The sequence below is a fragment of the Leptidea sinapis genome, chromosome 5, assembly GCF_905404315.1.
Source record: "Leptidea sinapis chromosome 5, ilLepSina1.1, whole genome shotgun sequence".
In the NCBI taxonomy this organism is placed as follows: domain Eukaryota; kingdom Metazoa; phylum Arthropoda; class Insecta; order Lepidoptera; family Pieridae; genus Leptidea; species Leptidea sinapis.
In genome coordinates, this window is record NC_066269.1 from 8,761,412 (window position 1) to 8,783,124 (window position 21,713).

The 21,713-nt window shown below is 35.3% G+C and overlaps 1 protein-coding gene across 1 annotated transcript in view; it reads left to right on the forward strand.

Moving 5' to 3' along the window:
- The first annotated feature begins 336 nt into the window (after nucleotides 1-336).
- Nucleotides 337-21,713, forward strand: part of LOC126964730 (uncharacterized) — a 39,003-nt gene continuing 17,626 nt past the window's right edge. Inside the window, exons 1-2 of the mRNA XM_050808006.1 lie at nucleotides 337-406; nucleotides 21,093-21,264. Of these exons, the coding sequence (XP_050663963.1) occupies nucleotides 361-406; nucleotides 21,093-21,264 (218 nt within the window). The 5' untranslated portion in view covers nucleotides 337-360. The remainder of the gene's footprint in view (nucleotides 407-21,092; nucleotides 21,265-21,713) is intronic.

The window sequence follows — 21,713 nt, forward strand, 5'->3', positions numbered from 1 at the left end:
TTATGGCAGCCCTAATTATAGTAGGTAAAATACTCTATTTAAGAGCGTGGTAGGCAGACTGATATATCTAAGGAAAGAAACGTAAGTAGTGAAATTCCACCTGAACATAACATATTAAAAAGTTGTGGAAGTTGCCCGCACAACCAGGTTCATATTAGTAGAAAAACCAAATTAATAACGATTATGAAAATGTCATCTAGATAAGCTTTCTGTGTGTCACCAAAATGCAATTTGCTAATTTACCACAATGACATTCACCTTTTGACACCAACGCGCAACGCGATTAGGCAAAGGTTTAAGCCGAAACATCCCTTACTAAAGGCGGGAACGCGTAGAGCGCGCGGCATTTGTAACGCAAGGATGACACCGAGTACAGCAGGACTCGTCTTCGCGGTTCTACTCACTGGTAAGTTTAATAATTAATTAAATTTTTTGCGTGTGGTATTATTTCCAATATATCAGTGGCAAATATAGATTATATATATATTCAGTGCCAGAAAAAACCGCTTAAACAATTTCGTGTATTCTTTTATGGTATTTTTTTAACCCATACAGCCAGGTAATCATTTAAAATATATAATATACCTAATCAATGACTAGAAACCAAGGTGATTGAGGACATAATGATTGAAAGAGTAAAATAATTACAAGAAATATTATTAAATTAAATATGTTACTAAAATTTAATTTAATTAATGATCAACAATAAGCCAAAAATTACATCGTGTATTTAACAACCGATATTAGCTATACATAAATAACTTAATTATTATAAAATTTACTCACAAATAAAGATATTTCTAAAAATTAAGTAAAATTTTGAACACTTAATTTATATTTAGATATTATTATTTACCAATTATTAAATTAAAAAAACAATACCTACTAAAACTTATAAAATGATAATAGAAAAACTAACCGAAACTAATACATAACGATGGAAATACGAGAATATTGAAATGTTAAATTACAACTTTTATTTCACGAACAAAATAAATTTAATTTTCATAAGTAATGTTTTGTTTTCATTTTATGACCTGGTAACTAAATTCCTAATTAACATTCGCCATAACATTGTCTACTGTCTGATATAAAAAATTCTTTCACATATGAAAAGCTTCAATAACAGTAAATCGGGTTGTATTTTATTTTAAACTAGCTTTTACCCGCGACTTTGTCCGCGTGGAATAGTTACTTTGGAGAGAATTTTAGTTTTTTAGGATACTTTGCAAATAATACATATTATACAAACTGCTCTTTCCGCTACTTGTGATGCTCTTCTACAATACAGCGGATATTCCTTGTCATTGTGGACAGTCTCTTTAATAGTATTATGCGAACTTTAAATTATTTATGCGAACTTCTCGTATTTCTTACCTATGTAGGTTTCAAAAATGCTCGATCAAATATATTTGAATAACTTCTTATCAAATACCTAAATAAGGTTTCATTGTGTCATCTTCGATACTGACGTACTTCTATACAAACTTCCATCCCATTTCTCGACCCCACCATTTATTTTTTCGCAATAAAAATTAGTCTATGTCCTTTTACAAGCTAGTCTATCTCTGTACTATATTTATCAAAATCGGTTTAGTGGATTAGGCGAGAAAGCGTAACAAACAAACTTACATTCACATTATTTATATTACATTATATTAGTGAAATATATATGAAGACAATGTATAATCCAGCTATTAATTTTGTTAAGTTATTCAGGTTGAAATTTAAGCTAAGTTGAGAGCTTAATTAGACTTTGCTTAGACTTTACTTACGTAAAACTTAGCTGAGTATGAGCTTAGAGTAATCTTCTATTACGATTTGATTGTCAATTGACATCTAAAATTGTGCTGAGCATAAGCAAAGCCAAGTTCGCGTTATATTATACTTAGCTCTACTCCTCAGTCTAAGCACAAATCTGTTGAAACTTACAGTGGGGGGCTCATTTGCACCGGATGCCGGCTAGATTATGGGTAAGCAATTTCAATCATCTTGAGCGGCACTGCGTTGTAATGGGCAAGGCGTATCAATTACCATGAGATGAACGTACTGCCCGTCTCGTCTCTTATTTTCATAAAAAAAAACACTATTTTTATATTAAATGCGTTCAAATTCTAAATTTTAATTTGCAGTTAAACCCAATAATATAGTGAGAAAGGAATCACGGTCTTTGAACTTTCGCTTACACATTATCAATTTTGTTCATCGATATTTAGTTTTATCACGTTTTACTTTGTGGATATAAGTAAGAGATAAAATTCACAAGGAGATCGTACAACAGCAAATATTCTCGTATAGGTATTAGGTTCGAATCCCGGTAGGTGCAAGCATTTATATGATGAATATGGATGTTTGTTTCCGAGTCATGGATGTTTAAATGTATTTATGTATGTTTATATGAATTTATGTATGTTAAAGTAAGTATATTGTATTTAATATATCATTGGCTTGTAACCCATAACACAGGCTATACATGCTTAACTTGGGGCAAGATAATTTCTGGAAAAAGTGTGTCAATATTATATTATTATTATTATTATATTACTACGAATCAACTCCCGTAATCTACTTGAATGAATGAATGAATGAATCAATGAAGCCTTTATTGCAAGCAAACTTAAAAGATACATTTTTAACTTATACTACAACATAATATACTAAATGAATATAATTATATTTCACCTAATATATTATTGGTTAGTGACCCTGAGCTAGAGATTCCGGGTTCGAATCCCGGTAGGTGCAATCATTTATATGATGAATATGAATGTTTGTTTCCGAGTCATGGATGTTTATAAGTATATATGTATGTTTAAGTAAATCTTTTTCTTATTCGGACACTCTTTTCACGGTGGGGTGTTCGGTGGGTCGATATCCTTTCTGAGGGTAGCTCACCTGGCGATGTGCTTCCACTTCTGACGGTTAGAGGCGTTGTGAGTACACTGGACCATGGTGGACTCAGTAGCCTTAGTGATGGCGTCTATCCAAAAGGGTTGGCGATCAACCGCGTGCGCTCTTGCCTTCCACCTGGCCCTGAACTACCAGTCTCTCCATCGAGTTCTCATTTCTAGAGACGTGACCAAAGAGTTTAAGTAAATATATTCTATTAAATATATAGTTCTCCATAGTACAGGCTTTGCCTAGTTTGGGGCAAGATAATTTGTGTAAAAGTGTGTAAATATTATTATTATTAATATACACTACATCTAATGTCATTGCTCGCTTGTCCGCCGACGTAGGCCTCCTCCAGATAATTCCAATTTCCTGTCGTAAGTTGTTCTTCTCCATGTTGGTCCAGCAATCTTTTTGATCTACTCACAATCTACCATTAAATACCCTTTCGCAGAGAAAGCACTCGTATTACACACTAAATATCTTCATTGGGGGATGATGAGAATCGGTTTCGGTACATTTAGGAACCGGTTTATTCGATTCTAAGCACACGTCATACCCGCTATTTTTTAACTTCAGCTATAAATTTTATAGATATGCGAAAATATGAAAAAATAAATAAATATAGTTAAAAAAAAAGTAAAAAACACGCTTTGGTTGAAATTTAAAATTAACATTTAAATTAAATTAACCTTAGCGAAGGTAGATAAAAAAATTATATAAAATAACATAAATCTTATTTTGCAAATTGAAAAATGGAATAATTTTATCAAATTAATGTATTGTCATCGGTCTTCGATAAATCTACGAAGTTTAAATGAAATCTGGCCGTTTAAATTGGTTAAAATTGCGCCCAAATGAGTCGGCTACAAACAAACATACATACAGGTGAGGCTTATAAAAAAAATTAACAAAAAAACAACTGACTTCAAAAACAGTATTCCAAAACAAGAGATAAAATATGCACTTAAAAGTATGAAAATAGTTGCGTGTTTTTATACAATCTAATTAATTATTCTAATTACGATTATTGTGAATTTTGGAATTATTCTCCTTACGTCGTGTGTGCGACTCAAGAACATCTCACCTATAAGTATGTATGTGTAGACACCGACTCCGCAATTGCAATGGGACCACACGGGTAGCACCAGCTTTCAAATAAAAAAAGAATTATCAAAATCGGTTCATCCAGTCAAAAGTTCTGAGGTAACAAACATAAAAAAACATACCGACGAATTGAGAACCTCCTCCTTTTTTGAAGTCAGAAAAGCGTGTAATTAAACAGCTGCCTTCAAACGACAAGCTTGTGTTTATTTATATTTTCTTGTTTAAAACCAATATACTTTTAAAAACAGTAGATATATAATAAGCATAATAATATGTAATTAATGAAAACCCAGAAACTTACAGTATTTTTCTTTTTTATGATAATAAGCAAGGATTCCCGAAAAAGTCAAAAATTCTGCGACACTACAATTGCCCAGGGATTTCACTAGCTACGGCGCCCTTAAAAACAATTAAGGCGCCGTTGTGGTACCCGTAATCTAGCAGTCATTATGTGAAAAAATGCCGTCACTAGTTTATGAACTAAGTTTTACCACTATAACCCTATTAATGTTCGAGGATTTACATTTCAATTAATTTCTAAATTTTTCTTATCGTGAAATGGATAGTTTCTGTCAGGTACAATTATGCACCATTATCTCCTGATAGACATCCCAAATTCAAACTATCATGGTTTGAAATAATCTCATCAAATAAAATACCTGTTAATCTAAATATATTAAAATTACAAATTATAAGACCAGTTTAAACTATTCAATATTTTAACACCCAAGTAAGCTGCGCGGATGTAAGCAAATCCTTTATTTAATACCATTTATAATCTGAAGATATTCTAGGATTACTTAGCGTATATATATATTTGTATTATCTGAAGGAATTTGCGAGGATTGGACTTGGTTGAATAAGCCTCGTTTAAAATATAGATATGATAAGAAAACCCGTGTCAAATTCATAATTGTGGTATCTTACATTAGCAATCACTGCAATCACAACGTTTGTTATCTAATAGTATCTTCTTAATATATATAAATTACGTGACACGCTGTTTGTCCGCGATGGACTCCTAAACTAATGAACGGATTTTAACGGGATTACTTCATGGAGTGCAGTTCAGTCCAACTTGAGAGATAGGGATTTTTTTATTTCGATTTGGAACCCATAATTATTTTTATTTTCAATATTTGTTTTGTTTGGACATATTTTCTATGAGAGAATTTAGTGACGCACGTTTATACAGTTCCACTGTGAAACAATTTCATTATAACAACAGGGAGCATTTTTTACGAAATAATTATTGATGTTTTGAAATATTATTGGCAAATTCCTATAAAACAGTATTTTTATTTATTATCTACAGAACAACGTCTGTCGGGTCAGCTAGTATTACATGTATTAAAAAAAATATTTTAAACTTTTTCGAAACTAACTAATTTGAATTTTATTCTTTTCTTTCGTGTCTTGCATGCTATCCGGAGCTGTAATCAAAATTTCGAGTCTCTCATGCATTAGACATAGGCAAATTTCACATCAGACAAATTAATTTACTTACAAAGTTTAGTTTTTAATACTTGTGAAAATAATTATATAATCAAGAATGATGCTAAATTGCTCAGCGTATGCTGTAGCAAATGCTACAGCGCTGGTTTTCAGCGTAGCCCATTACGAAGCAAACTCGCGCTGTGGTTTAGAAACGTTTGAAATTATTTTATATACAAACAGCATAACACATACTTAAAACTGAAAACCTACCCAAATAACTTATACATAGAAAAAACATTGAAGAATAAAGAAAGAAAAATTTACCAATATAAAACACACAAAATAAGCAAAAGTTGAAAACAAAATATGATACACAACAATAAAATACAAACGTTGCGATAACAATATGAAATTAAAATAAAATAAAGCTGGTTCATAAAGAAGTATATGTATATATATTTTCAGTTAACCTAAGATAAGTGGGGACTATTTTGCCACCCATTTGTAAATTAGGAAATTAGCTAAACTTAAACGAGTTCGTAAGCTTTGACCAAAGCATATCATCGGAAAAGTAAATTCAGTTATTGGATTTAGAACTAATTCTACTTATAAAAGTTTATCTCAAATGTCATGTGTTGTAAATTGAATTGAGTTATTGCCACAGAACAGGTAAAAGACATTACCTGTTCTGTGGTTATTGCCGTAGAGCTACCAAACAGCTAGAAAGAGATCTTCAAGTCATAATATTCAGTCATTTGTCGTTCATTATCTTGAGAAAGTTACCAATAAATATTTTTTTAATGAAAATAAGGGACGAGACGAGCAGGACGTTCAGCCGATGGTAAATGATACGCCCTGCCCATTACAATGCAGTGCCGCTCAGGATTCTTGAAAAGCTCAAAAATTCTGAGCGGTACTTCAATTGCGCTCGTCACCTTGAGACATACGATGTTAAGTCTCATTTGCCCAGTAATTTCACGAGCTACGACGCTCTTCAGACCGAAACACAGTAATGTTACACATTACTGCTTCACGGCAGAAATAGTCGCCGTTGTGGTACCCATAATCTAGCCAGCAACTACCCTTTGCAAAGGAGCCTGGTTGGTTACATGATATATATATGTTATAGCTTCCCTTGAACTTTTCGCAGCTTCTTCAAAGACAAACTCAAATAACATTTTTTTCAAATTAGCGCTTAAATTTTAATCGTTACAACACTTTTCATTTTAATTAACTGAAACCACACAACGGTCGGATTAAAAACAGCCCGTGGGAAGAACTTACAAGGCACTCACTCGACATTCTTCGTAAACAAAAAGTATTTAACAATTGCTGTTAAAATTATAACTCAAACAGAAAACCAAAAAATATTTAGTAATTATTGCATTCAAAATATACCGTAATAGACGTGTCAATTACCATCAGCTGAACGTCCTGCTCGTCTCGTCGCTTACTGTCATAAAAGAAAATCTCTGATGGTCTATGCTTCAAGAACTCGATCGACATCAAGCGAGGTCTAGCCTACCGTGTAATCACCAGTGGGAGGCTCAATTGCACGGGATGCCGGCTAGATAATGGGTACCACAACGACGCCTATTTCTGCCGTGAAGCAGTAATGTGTAAGCATTGCTGTGTTTCGGTCTGAAGGGCGCCGTAGCTAGTGAAATTACTGGGCAAATGAGACTTAACATTGGACTTAACAAGGATTGATCTCTCCTGCGCTCCAACTAGATACCGCACTACCTAAGAACAATAGCTTTTTTATTACGGCAACTATTCGAGGCTTGTGTGCGTGGCATTTTGACACTTAATGGCATCTTTCAAATTTTGTAACACACGCTTCATGTTATTTTACATTGAAATTAATAAAATACAAAAAAAATACTGATTATATGTGATCCCGGTGTCTTTCTTATCTCTTGTAGTATTGTTTTTACAAAGTTTTATTACGCAACCCGGAATTAATTTCAATTATTAGCAAAGTTGACAAAACATGTGGCCACGTCAACGTCACAGTTTATTAGAGACTGGCTCAAGTACGCCCACTTGGGCGCAGTATTAGTTGCCGCACTTTGCGACTACGCCTGCGGTTTCTAGTTTTATCGCAGCGGAGACTAATCCTGAATCTAAGAATTATAGCTATATTTATGTAAATAAACCAAGTGTCATCCCGGTCGTTGACACCTGACTTTCTTAAGGACTGTCGAAAAATAACATGAGACAGGGTGTCGAGTGACGGGTTAACAGTTCAATCATGCAGCAACGTGACACCTTTCTTCATCATGCGAGACGTGTCACGGCGGGGTTCGTAGACCTACGGAGTGACACTCACACTTAAGAGTATTCATTTTTTTATAATTACTATTGAATTCGACTATGGATACCAGCTAAGTTAAATATTAGCGAATATTAAAACAAAAATAAAATTGGTAGGTATTCTCATAACGTTTATCAATCGATCTTAGATTTAATCGGTTTGTTGCGCCCGTTCTTCTCAGGCCTGAGGCATTCATTTTGGAATGGGTGGTAGGTTTTTAACTTTCAATAAGTGATGTCACATCCTATTTTGAATAAAAATATTTGAATTTGAATTTGAATAAATGTAAATAGTAAACAAAAGATTTTTAACATAACTTTCGGGGTGAAAACTGTCTTAAACGCTATTAGCCCATTATATTGGGGGTATTAAATGAGGCTGAGCTGTCACGGTCGGCTGAAATATAATACAGCACAATACAATTTATTTATTTCGTTTAAACGGAATTTACATATATTGATAATTATCATTCATAAATATTTCTCTTAATTTTATGCAAACATTTTTTTTTGTTTTGTGAAAAATCTTTACCCTTCATAAGGGCCCCCAAGCAAATTTTTATACTACGCCACTGCAAAAACTACTAAACCAATCGGAATAATACTTATATCATAAAATGCATCGTGTTTCGGAAAAGGTTTTAGTATATGTTTAGTGGTTATTACTTATCCGGACTTAAACCTAAACCTATATTTTTTGACTTAGAAATACCTGATATATTCACAATCACTGACCTGTATAAATACCACTGGACAGGCTGTTCCATGTGTTTGACAGCAAAATTATTGTGCCTAATTGAAGCGCCTCTCGCGAACATCCAGAGAACTAATTTTTACGTATAATACAAATGGCTGCGAAGGAACGTACGATACCCTGAAGTATTTTTGCATTTTGAATTAATTTTGTTCGTTTTCCGTGTAACTTAAGAATGTAACGTAATAAAGTACACATTTTTTTTGTAAATAGTTTCCCACCATCTATCGATGTGTGCTGAGGTTCCCATCAATTGTTTTAGTACCGCAGACTCTCGCTACATGGCAAACAGCGCCAAAATGGCGATTATCAAACAGGCACAAAAGCACTTTGACAGCCGCTAGTCCACTGGTATATAGTAGAGGTCAGTGATGACATTTCACTAGTAGATAATATATCGATATCTTAGCCAATATTAAACGGATTTTATCTACACCCGTGCTTTAAATCCTCTATTAAAGATTCTAAAATAGCTTATTGCCAACATGAAAACACTCAATGTCCTAATAACCATTACATCATCCAAACGAGTGTTGTAATGGAATTCAGTGCAACATTATATCATCCGTTTTCATAATTTCATCCTGAATGATATTATGGTTGCTAGGACTGGCTTTTTAAATGTTAGCTGTTTAACTGTTTCTTTTATAGATGATTCATATTATGGGTGTAGATAAAGTCTTGTATGCAACTGTTGATAATTAGGTATTAAAACACTCATGTGATACTATTATCACCCACATTCGTGTTTTAATACCCCTTATTACACAACAGTTGCATAAACAACTATTACCCAATTACACAACTACTTTATTGTTGCATTAAAATTTATCAGTCTTTTTTAGTGCAATTTCTTTATGTTATATCAAATCTAGAGACACAGAATGTTTCATATTCCTCTCATATTTTTGGACATAAACTATTCACGTTTATGCCGCCCTTATTGAGGTTTATTACATACACGATCAAGTATGCCGAGCTAAATTAAATTACAAAAATAAAATGGACCCAGAGGCGCGGAGGTTGTATAAAGTAATATCAAATCTTCTCAATGAGTTTGCCGCACTGACCTATACTTGTGCCTGGCTTTATCTGTCATTGTTTTCGATACTTCATAGACTATTGGCCGTTTTCAATAACCTATCTATCCTTAGTTTAACTTACGGATACATTGCTGTCACCGTTTAATGACAAGATGAGAGTCCAATGCTTTATGTCGATAGGTTATTGAAATGTAAGTGAGCGTAAAAGGATAGATTTGTCTACCTCTCGGAGAGGATTGATAGGTTAATTATTAAAACCGCCAATAGTAAATATACACTGGTTACAGCTATTTACACTCGTAATATATCCAACTGCACCTTCTAAATACTTTAAAAGGTGCCATTTTCATTCAGCGCTGTGTTTATTGTATTTGTTGGACGCCATTAATCACGACCATCATGTTCACGAAGCACCCTTACACAAACAATGAATTCAAACTCTAAAGCACAGTAGACAACATGTATACTGTCTCTAAAGGTTGATGCAACCAATATTGTATTTTCTTTGATTAACTCGTGTATTACACATTTAAATAAAACACTTTTAAAGGATTAAAACGCGTGTAAAAACAGTTACAATTACACGCGTTTTAATCCTTTAAAAGCGACCAATATTTTTAGTAATATTACATGATGGTATTATAATTTATAATATGATATCACAAAAATGCTGCATATATAAAGCAAAACACATCGATACGACATGAATATTTTCAGAAAAAGCGTGTTAGAAACACTTCTGTGATCTCTCTGGTTTTGTTACAAAAACTAAAGCCCCATAAAAATATAGAGCAAGTGTTGATCACTAAATTTTTGCTGGTAATCCAAAAATTGAGTCTGAAATCGAGACTATGCTTTGCAAAGTCTCGGGCCGACAAAATTTAGTCCAATAATATACACAAGTTTGTGCGTTCGCCACTTAAAAGTCTCCCTTTGTCGTATCCCCTCGATTCGAGATCACTCCTCTAACTGCCACAGCCTGTATTGGCATACTTGGCGTCGATATATCGAGCGACTTTTAGTTCCGTGGTCACTTGGAAGAGAAGGCCAAACTGGCCTCTAAAAAGCTTGGTGTACTCAGTAAGGCGAGACAGTACTTCACTATAAGCCACCGCCTGCAACTCTATAAGGCGCAAATTTGACCTCAGGTGGAGTATTGTTCTCACCTCTGGGCGGGTGCTCCCCCGTAGCAGCTTCTTCCATTTGACCGCATACAACGAAAAGCGGCTCGAATCATCGACGATCAAGTCATCTCCGATCGGCTTGATATTTTGGGATTGCGTAGAGATCTGGGTTCTCTCTACATTTATCACGGGGAGTGCTCAGAGGAGGTACTCAGATAGGCCGGCATCGCATTTTTTGACACCTGTTGCTGCGGATGTCCATGGGCGGTTGCCTCACCTCTCGCCATGCCGTGAGCCTCTTGCCCGTTTCTTTTATAAAAAAAAAATCTTGAAACCATTTCCATTTTTATTGCATAATAATCAATATTTATTATAATAACTATACCTACAATGCGTATTTATGCATGCTGCTACAGATAAGGGAGAAAGTACGTATGTGGTAGCCATTTTTCCCTCATCAAGAAGATTTTAATTTTTACTCAAAACCACAGAATAAAAGAGTAATCCAAAGGCGTGTTTTTGAAAATATAGAGACTGAGAAGTTCGCTCCCATATAAATTCTAGAACCATTCAAAAAAGTCAATAAAGTTCCACAATATTTCCGAGGATTCCTAATAAACTATCCCCTCCTTTGAGAGTGGAGCGACGACTTAAGAAAAATCCCACTGAGCTAACAAATATGTCTCACGGTGACGAGCGCAGTTGTAGTGCCGCTCAGAATGTTTGGGGTTTTTCAAGAATCCTGAGCGGCACTGCATTGTAATGGGCAGGGCGTATCAATTACCATCAGCTGAACTTCCTACTCGTATCGTCCCTTATTTTCATAAAAAAAAAAGTTTCTTTCGCCCGTTCTTCTCAGGTCTGAGGGATATATTTTTGGAACAGTTGGTAGATTTTGACGTTCAATAAGTGATTGAAATCGTACTTTAAACAAAGATAAATATTTATTATAGGGTCATCTGTTTAATTTATCGTAATTATTAAAAAAAAAATCTCTCAACTCAGCACTCGGGTGCACCGTAGATACTGAAAATGAGCGCCGCCTGACGCTATTGGTCTTAAAAGGTTAAATAATAACAAACTTGATTACTTAGATAATTTATACATCTAGATAGAGCCTCTTGCTGTTAGACAACCGATAAAAACAGGCCAGCTTTAATACTTCAGTGTGCGTGACAAGCTACGTCTCACACTCGCGATTTGTATGACACTTTGTGTTAGTGTGCGTGAATTGCTCAAAATATTTCGACGTTTTCAAAGCTGTCACAGTTCATCTAGACGTATAAATGATCTTAGAAAAAACTATAGAATTTCAATGAAGTAAAAAAGTTTCTATAAAAAAATCGTTTGAGCGATACCTAAGGTAGGTATCGCTCAAACGATTCTACACCAAAACACAATAAAATTGTGAATATTATTATTCTTCCATTTAGCTTGTATCATAAGCCCCTATTTCGTAATGGATTGAATTCGTGGCCAATTTAATAGAAACGCCTACAGGGAAATGGCTGCGGGAATTCGCCGAAATATCACCATAGTAACATGTCAACAATATTGATGTAATTGGAAAATGCATTGACTTTCAATAGGAAAAAGGTATTGTTTTACAATTTAGTTATGCAACTTACACTTGACGGTGATCTATGAGTGTCAGGGGGGATATTTTTTGCATAAAGTTTGTTTGCAAGTAGTAGATGTTAAACTTAGATTAAGTATTGGTTTCCGCTGCTAACATGATACCGCACTACCTAAGAACTATAGCTTTTTTATCACGGTATCTTGACACTCAATGGCATTTTTTTAATTTTGTAGCATACGCTTCGTGTTATTTTACATTGAAATTAATTAAATACAAAATACTTACTGTTGATATGTGATCCCAGTATCTTTCTTATTTCTCGTAGAATTATTTTTACAAAGTTTTACTACGCAACCACGGACGAGTAAAAAAAGAAGGACTCCGCGCCGTGATATTAGCAAGTGAAGCACCTTTATGCTAGTGTGTTTGCGGTTACGGGGGATACTAGTTACACAATTTTTTCTCCCTTTAATAATCATTTATGGCCACAAATACTTATATAGTGTCGTTTTTACACTTTTTCACATCGCACGACGGCATTTTTAAAATATTTTATTGAGACGCAATCTGATCTGTCACAGACGATGACATTTCTCATAATGGCCGCCTATCGGCCTGTATTAGTGTGAGTGGGACTATGTATTTACACGTTAATCGGCTTGTTTTGGTGCTACACTGTTATGTAAGGCACGGAGTCCTTATTTTTTTACTAGTCCGTGTACGCAACCCGGCATTTTAGTTAGAACAACAACGTCAACGTCACACATTGTTCGAGACTGGCTCGAATACGTCCACTCTGTCGTAGTATTAGTTGCCGCACTTTGCAACTAAGCCTACGGTATCTAGTTGTAGCGCAGCGGAGACCAATCCTTAATTTCAGGTGTTAAAGTATGAAATTGCCGTTTAGTACGCCATTTTTTATAGGTTAACTTTTTTGCACATTGTTGTGGCTTGTGACCTGTGACTCAGCCATTGCAATTTGCCTTGTAACTTCAAACCATGCTGCTGCCTTGGTAGTTCGATGCGAATCATCTTCTACCGTCATTTAAATCAATATTTATCTTTCAGGCGTTTCAGAAGCGCACTGCGTTTATATAAGCTGTATCCTCTTCAAGCACAGCATTGATATTGGAAACTGTGTGCTATTATTGCCAATTCGCTGTCTGGTGGTAAATTGAAATATGGCTAATTAAAGGACAATAGGAAATTTTTTATTATTTGCATTACTACCTTTAGAGAAAAAAAAATTGTAAAAAATTTTTTATGAAAGATGTGGGACTCGAACCCACGACCTCCGTTCCGTGCCGGTGCTCTAACCAACTGAGCTAACCGTTCGAGTGACGTATCGCTATAAAATCTTGTATGCTTTGTTCAACTCTCAGGTTGTGGCTACATCTAGAGGATCTTCTTTACTGTATGATACTGATACATATCTACATATCAAATGATATCTACATATCAAATTGTTTAGATTTACAAGAGCGACATCTCAATTCAATTTTCTATTATGCAAATATTGGGGTTGAGCAGCTTAACGACTTTAAAAACATAACAAATTGTCCACTTCCTTTTTTATATAAGCACTTGGGGCTGTTAAATCATTGGGTATAATATAATAATAATAGTAATGGTACACTTTCATGTATCCAAAGTAGTTGCATTTATTCATCTTTGGAAATGGAATCATGGAATTAAAGCTCATGCACAGCTGCAGATTTAGTTTTTCTTGAATCACGTTGTTGAGGCTCTTCTATCTCCCTTACTTTGATCCTGAACACTTTTAAGTGGGGTATATTCTCGTCTTACTTTCTTTCTTCATATCGTCACATTTTTTAAGGAAGTGTTTAGAATTCTTCAGTGGAATCACGGCAGAATCTGCGGAACTTTGATCAACTAACTCAAATTATGGCTAAAGGCATGTTAAGCTTACAAAGTACAATTTTTTAATACAGACACACTCTTACACAAATTATCTTGGCCCAAACTAGGCATAGCCTGTACTATAGGTGCAACACAACGATATATTTAGTATAATATACTTACTTAAACATACATAAATACATATTTAAACATCCATGACTCGGAAACAAATATTCATATTCATCATATAAATGATTGCACCTACCGGTATTCGAACCCGGGAACTCTAGCTCAATAGGCAGGGTCACTAACCACTGCACTATAGGGGTCAAAGAGAACACCCTATGAGGGTTGAAAATACTGACATGCATATGTACACAGCTTACACTAATGAATAGAATAGAATAATATTTATTTACCATAAGGGAGTGACAATAACATAACATATTGGAACAACACTAGGTAAACGTAGTGAAGCTACAACAGTTAGTAAAGGGGTTTTGACTTGGGGTAAAGAACTGATAATTAAAACTCCCAGCCCAGTTTTAAATCATATAAGAACGAAGCGTTTTTAATCCAATATTAGTTAATATTCTAGTAGTTGCCCGTTGCATTCGCAACTAAAGGTTTTATCTCAATTAAATGTTTAAGTAGGGATAACAGAGAGAGTTGTCATACTGAAACATGCAGGGCAAGCCTGTCAGCCATTAAGTTGGCATAGCGACATCCCATTCTGCACGGACACACGCCAAGAAAGGGCAGATATTAGTAGGATTTAAGCTGGTGGCCTGCGCAGAACCAGACAAGGACCATGCATCATTAGTCTCAATGCTATGGTTACCGAAGAAGAGATGATAGAGACAGATCTCATGCAAAAATCTCTAAGCTGCGAATTATAATAGAAGAATTATAAGACGGAGTGTTTCAACGACAATCAACTGTTAGAAAGCTCCTTCATTGTCTGTATGCACCCATTCATAACTGGGTTACCTTCCTTATCCTTGATAGATAATCTTATTTCATCTTTAGCTCCCACGCCAAGCGTCAGGTTACTGTTTGCGATGCTAATAGCCTCAGCGCCGTCTGGCTGTCTGATATTTTTGCAATGATCTTTGTCCGGTGATTCATTTCGTACGTTCGCATCTATCAATGACAGCTTTAGGCTTAGGTCCTTACAACGCAGCAGTGATGACAGCCACTATTGGTTTTTTCAAGATATTTTTCTTAAAACCCGACCTGGTTTCATCATTGTTGTTGACAGTTCATACACTGTATCATTGATACATAGAATGTAAAAAGAATACTTATTTTCAATGTTTACATTTTTGACTGCAACTTAATTGGACATTTTGCAGCCATCATACGATTCGCATCTCTGCTCGCTCGGGTCCGCGGCAGCGCCAACACTATCCTGAGTGTTTTTGCAGATCGGTTTCCCCCAATATGAAATCATTTTGATTTAGGTACCTACGAAAATTAGTTTTTAAGTAAAACATTACTAACAGAGATATGGCAGATCCATATCCGAAATAAATGTAATGTTATTATTATTATTGATAGATTTAAAATGCATTTCAGTATAAATTTTTATATTTTTCATAATAGTTCATGTCAAAAATCTAGTTAGTATCGTTAATCTCAAACCTCTAGAAAAGTATATGATTTAAATGCGTGATACTCGTTTAAACCTTTCAAAAACATTATTAATTATAATATTCTCAGGTAAGGCAGAGGAAACAATAGAATCTGAGTGAATATTCTCAGATTTCCACCTTCCTTGATCCTTGCGTTTTTATCAAGATTAATGTATGAATAATAAAAGAAGTAAAAGAATAAATTCGGATGTCCCAGGAGTCAGACACCGTGTAGTGAAATGAGCAATCCAATTTGTGGCTTAATAATGTTGGTATACGAGGAGTTTTAATTTACTTCTTATTTGAGTTCATTTCGAAATTTTATACTATCTTATACCAATTTATTAAAAATAAAATAATAATTATAATATCGACAGAATTTTACACAAATTATTTTGTCCCAAACTAGGCAAAACCAGTACTATGGGTACCAACACACTTAAGCATACATAAATTCATGACTGATTATTAGTTTATTATCCATATATCCATATATCAAAACATCCATATTGATCATTTAAATGTTTGCACCTACCGGGATTCGAACCCGGGACCAATAGCTCAGTAGGTAGGGTCACTAACCACTGGGCTATTCGGGTCGTTACAATAAGACCATCTAATTTGATCTTTAATTCTAGATTTGTAGTCCTATTGTGTCTGTAGATATGTCTTTCTTTCTTTCTTTCTATTGTGTCTGTAGGTATATCAAACATCTTGAACCTAAGGGCATGATAAGGTGTTCAAGGTCAACGGTCTCTATTAGCTGTTTGAATTATCTCAAAAGTGAAAACTTCTTTAGCGGCGTTGAGCACTTTTCTTGTGACAGGTATAAAATGTTAAATTTGAGTCAGGACACGTGACCTGATCAAAAATTCGTAAGACAGTCGCTGAAATTATATGGATGAAAGTTGTTTTTCTGAGAGATAAACTATTTAATCTAAAACAATTGTAATAGTTCTGCAGTGTTAAATTTTTTATGTAACGTAAATTGTCATTTTTGTGTCATTAAAAATCTGAGGTATTGTAGAGATGGTGTTCTTTCTGGCACACTTAGTTCGTCTATAATCTATACGTTAGTATATGGTAAGTTTATTGCTAGTAGGTATATTGAAGCCAATAATCTTAGTTCGTTTGTTCAAACCTCGAATAACAGTACAGTAACAGACTCTACAGTATCTACAGTTGATAACCTAATCAACCCCAATATTTGCATATTAGGAAATTTACTTGAGATTTCGCACTTTCAATTCTAATTATTTTTAATCTCACTAATGTGAGAAACAAATTATAGTAGATCTAATCCTAAAAAGGATTTGTTTATGAAAATAAGGGACTCAGCTGAGTGTGATAAAACGCAAACTTGACTTAGCTTATGCTCAGAATAGTTGCAGCTTTCTTTTATTATAATAAGGGACGAGACGAGCAGGACGTTTAGCTGATGGTAATTGAAACGCCCTGCCCATAACAATGCAGTGCCGCTCAGGATTCTTGAAAAACCCAAAAATTCTGAGTGGCACTACAATAGCGCTCGTCACCTAGAGACATAAGATGTTAAGTCTCATTTGCCCAGTGATTTCACTAGATACGGCGCCCTTCAGACCGAAACATAGTAATGCTTACACATTACTGCTTCACGGCAGAAATAGGCGCCGTTGTGGTACCTATAATCTAGCCGGCATCCTGTGCAAAGGAGCCTCCCACTGGTAATTAGATCTACTTCAATTTGTATCAAAATATATAGACGATGTGGTATTAAAGGGTATTTAATTAACAAAAGTAGGCCATATTATTAATAATATTGCGTTTTCACGATATACAACGAGTAGAAATAATATTCTAGTTTACGTTTATCGCTTCGTTCAACAAACACGTGCTCAATCCCATCCACTTCGAACAATAGAAGGATCATTTGTCTTATACAACCGCAGCGCCGTGTGACATAAACAAACAAACAAATTGTACAGGAGAATGTACTCACACAATAACTATAATATCATAGACAATAATATAATTTTTTATAACAGTAAGGGACAAGACTAGCAGGTCATTCAGCTGATGGTAATTGATACGGCCTGCCCATTACAATGCAGTGCCGCTCAGGATTCTTGAAAAAGCCAAAAATTCTGAGCGGCACTACAATAGCGCTCGTCATCTTGCGACATATGATGTTAAGTCTCATTTGCCCCGTAATTTCACTAGCTACGGCTCCTTTCAGACCGAAACAGAATAATGCTTACCCAATATTCCTTCACGCCAGAAATAGGCGCCGTTGTGGTTCCCATAATCTAGCCGACATCCGGTGCAAAGGGGTCTCCCACTGGTGAATGTTTTTGAAATGTTAAAACGAGTATCATGCAATTAAATAATATACTTTTCAAGAGGTTTTAAATTACCTGTAGTTACTAGTTTTTTAACATGGTACCACAACGCATTTTTCTGCCGTGAAGCAGTAATGTGTAAGTATTTTTGTGTTTTGGTCTGAAGGGCGCCGTAGCTAGTGAAATTATTGTTCAAATGAGAGTTAAACTTATGTCTTAAGGCGACGAGCGCAATTGTATTGCCGCTCAGAATTTTTGGGGTTTTTCAAGAATATTAAGTGGCGGTGCCTGCATTGTAATGGGGAGGACGTATCTATTACCCTCAGCTGCGTATCAGTTCGTCCCTAAATAATAATAATAATAAACCTTTTATTAATTCCAACAACCTTCAAATACATAATATAATCTAAAGACTACGCGAATAATATAAAAATATAAAAGTTATGTTATTGGAACCCCACCCGGGAATAGGCCTCCTCCAGCTTACTTCATGTATCACTTTCCATTCTTTTCCTGCCATTTTTATTATATCATCTACCCATCTGTTTCTTAGGCGGCCTCTTTTTCTTTTGCCATATGGTCCTTCCCAACTTGTCGTTTCTACTGTCCATCTTTTGTCCATGAATCTCGCCACATGACCTGCCCAGCGCCACTTTTGTGTTACAGTGCATCTATCAGCTCTCCCCTATTTTCATAAAAAAGACATCAGAATGCCAAAAAACGTCTCATAATGAACGCCAACTAACATCCACTTGACACAGAGTATAGTTTAATAGTAAATGCTCAATATCCAACGGGGTAATCCTGCCAGTATTCTTGGTACGCTTCCACGTAATGATAGTTTTAATTTTATGTAGTCGTAGTATTGTAAATATAGTTATAAGATTTGTTTTGTTTAATTAACTAAAATAAAAAATGCTCAATTATTAAGATCAACTTATGAACTCTAGGCGATCATTTTAGATATCCATTATTCTGAAACTTTTGAAGATTGTCAAGAGGCTTCGGTTGTTTTTAATCAATTCCCAATCGCGCCACGTACAAGAACAACTTATAAGAGCACCGAAACGGTTCGCTTTTTAACCCACTTTGAAGATAATCTGAGGTTCATTATTTAGGGACCTGGGATCTAAGGATATTTGGAAGTATTTTTTTGTGTTATTGAATTGGCCACACTTTTTATCAATATTATAGACATATTTTTGATGAAGAGTAGGTTCATCAGGGAAAAATATTAATTAAAACATTTCTTCAAGTCCATTGAGATTGCTAGAAAAATTTCTTGTAGAATTATTTTTAACAAAGTTTTACTACGCAACAATTATTAGCATAGTTTAACAGAACATGTTGTTGGCGTGCCAACGTCACACATTGTTCGAGTCTGGCTCGAGTACACCCACTTGGGCGTAGTATTAGTTGCCGGACTTTGGGACTACGCCTGCGGTATCTAGTTGGAGCGTAGCGGAGACCAATCCTTAACCTAAGATTTAGAATTACAAAATACCATTTTAAAAAACAACTAAAACTCTGTTTCCCTCTGTTTTTTCATCTGTCTGTCAGAAGTTGTACAGCTGCAATTAGGGTTTGTAAGTACTATTATCATTTCCGCTAAAAAAATAACCCTGCAATAAGAATTACCAGTGGTAGGCTTCTTTGCAGAGGATTCCGGCTAGATTTTGGGTACCACAACGGCACCTTTTTAAGAAATTACTGGGAAAATGAGACTTAACATCTTATGTCTCAAGGTGACGAGCGCAGTTGTAGTGCCGCTCATAATTTTTTGGGTTTTTCAAAAATCCTGAGCGGCACTGCTTTGTAATGCGCAGGGCGTATAAACTACCCTCAGCTGAACGTCCTGCTCCACTCATCCCAAAAAAAAAAGAATAGATTAATAGATATAAATAACTTTTTATCAATATACATAAAACATCAAATTAAAACAGAAAAAGAAATAATTAAAAAAAAACTATATTATTGAACATAAGTAAAAAAACAGTGAGGGGCTTTCATTGCTAAGAGGAGTTGGTTTAGTACTTAGTTATGTTAGTGCTTGATACAACAACATCTGAAGGTTCTTAACCAGTGTGTGGTGCCAGTGATGACATACGGAACGCAGACGTGGTCGCTAACTATGGACCTTTAAGGAAGCTCATTGTCGCTCAGAGGGCAATGGAGAAGGCTATACTCGAAGTTTCCTTGCGAGATCGAATCAGAAATGAGGAGATCCGTAGGAGAACCAAAGTCACCGATGTAGCCCAAATGATTGCGAAACTGAAGTAGTAGTGGGCAGGGCACATAGTTCGACGGACAGATGGCCGTTGGGGCAGTAAAGTACTTCACTTGCGGCCACGTAACGGAAGACGAAGTGTTAGTAGGCCGCCTAAGATGGATCGAAGATCTGGTCAAGATCGCCGGAACACGTTGGATGAGGGAAGCCCAGGACCGATCGTCGTGGAGATCTTTAGAAGAAGCCTCTGTCCAGCAGTGGACGTCTTCCGTCTGAAAAAAAAATTGACATTAAAGGCCACTGGTTCTCAGCAGCCCTTCGTGACATTCGGAGTAAACAGCATTGAAATCAAATGAAATATATTTATTGCTTCGAATACAGTATACATTATAGATCTTAACTTTATTGTAGTGTCTTCTATTCGGCTTATTTAAATAAGCATGCAAAAGGTTTACTTAAAATTTAAAAAATCCTTAACACTATATATATTTTTTTTGATTAACCATTTAAACAGGAGTCCAATAAATCGTTTCTGTGGTAAGTTTTTTTTATTTCTAGAGGTAGATGATTAAATAATTTTATACACATTGCGTAGCTACTATTTAGGTATAGTGTTGTTCTGGGACAGTGGGCATAAACCAGTCTATCCGGTAATCTAGTGGAATGAGGATAAAATTTCAATAAACTTTTTGAATAGGTCTTTAACATAACAAAATATACTTCCATGGGTTAGTCAGTACAAGCCGCACTTGATCTGTTTTATAATATTATTATAATAATATAATATTAATATTCTCACAGGTGCGACAATCATTGTTGCACAAAACAATGGGAGAGTTCACGGCTTGGACCTACTGCGACTCCTGGCAGAGAAACCCTGGGAACCGCACAAGTGGGATCCACGAAGCGAGGACTTAACTTATGACGTACAAGGCAACAATCTTCCCCGGGATTTTGACGATGATCAACTAAGGTAAGATGGTGGCTTTCCTCCCGTAAATGGACGAATCACATTAAAATGTATTATGGTAGCGGACCCGACAGATGTTGTCCTGTACTTACAAGTTAAATTTGAAAAATCTTTCTAGACGTTAGGAGGAGATCACTTACATACGTAGGAGAATTATATGTCGACTATATTGAGTCGATTTATTTAAAAAGATCATTAAAATCGGTCCAGGCATTTAGGAGGTAGTTCAATTGTGAATCTAAACCATCCTCGAATCCACTTGAACACACACAGTAAATTTCATTCAAATCGGTCCACATGTTTAGGAGGAGTTCACTGTCAACACACGTACAGAAGAATTATATATACAAAGACTAACTGACCCAGCAAACGTTGTATTGCCGATATTAAAATCGCGATAGAAAAGTAACTGTTGATCGTAGATGGGTGAAAATTTGAAGTTGTATGTAATT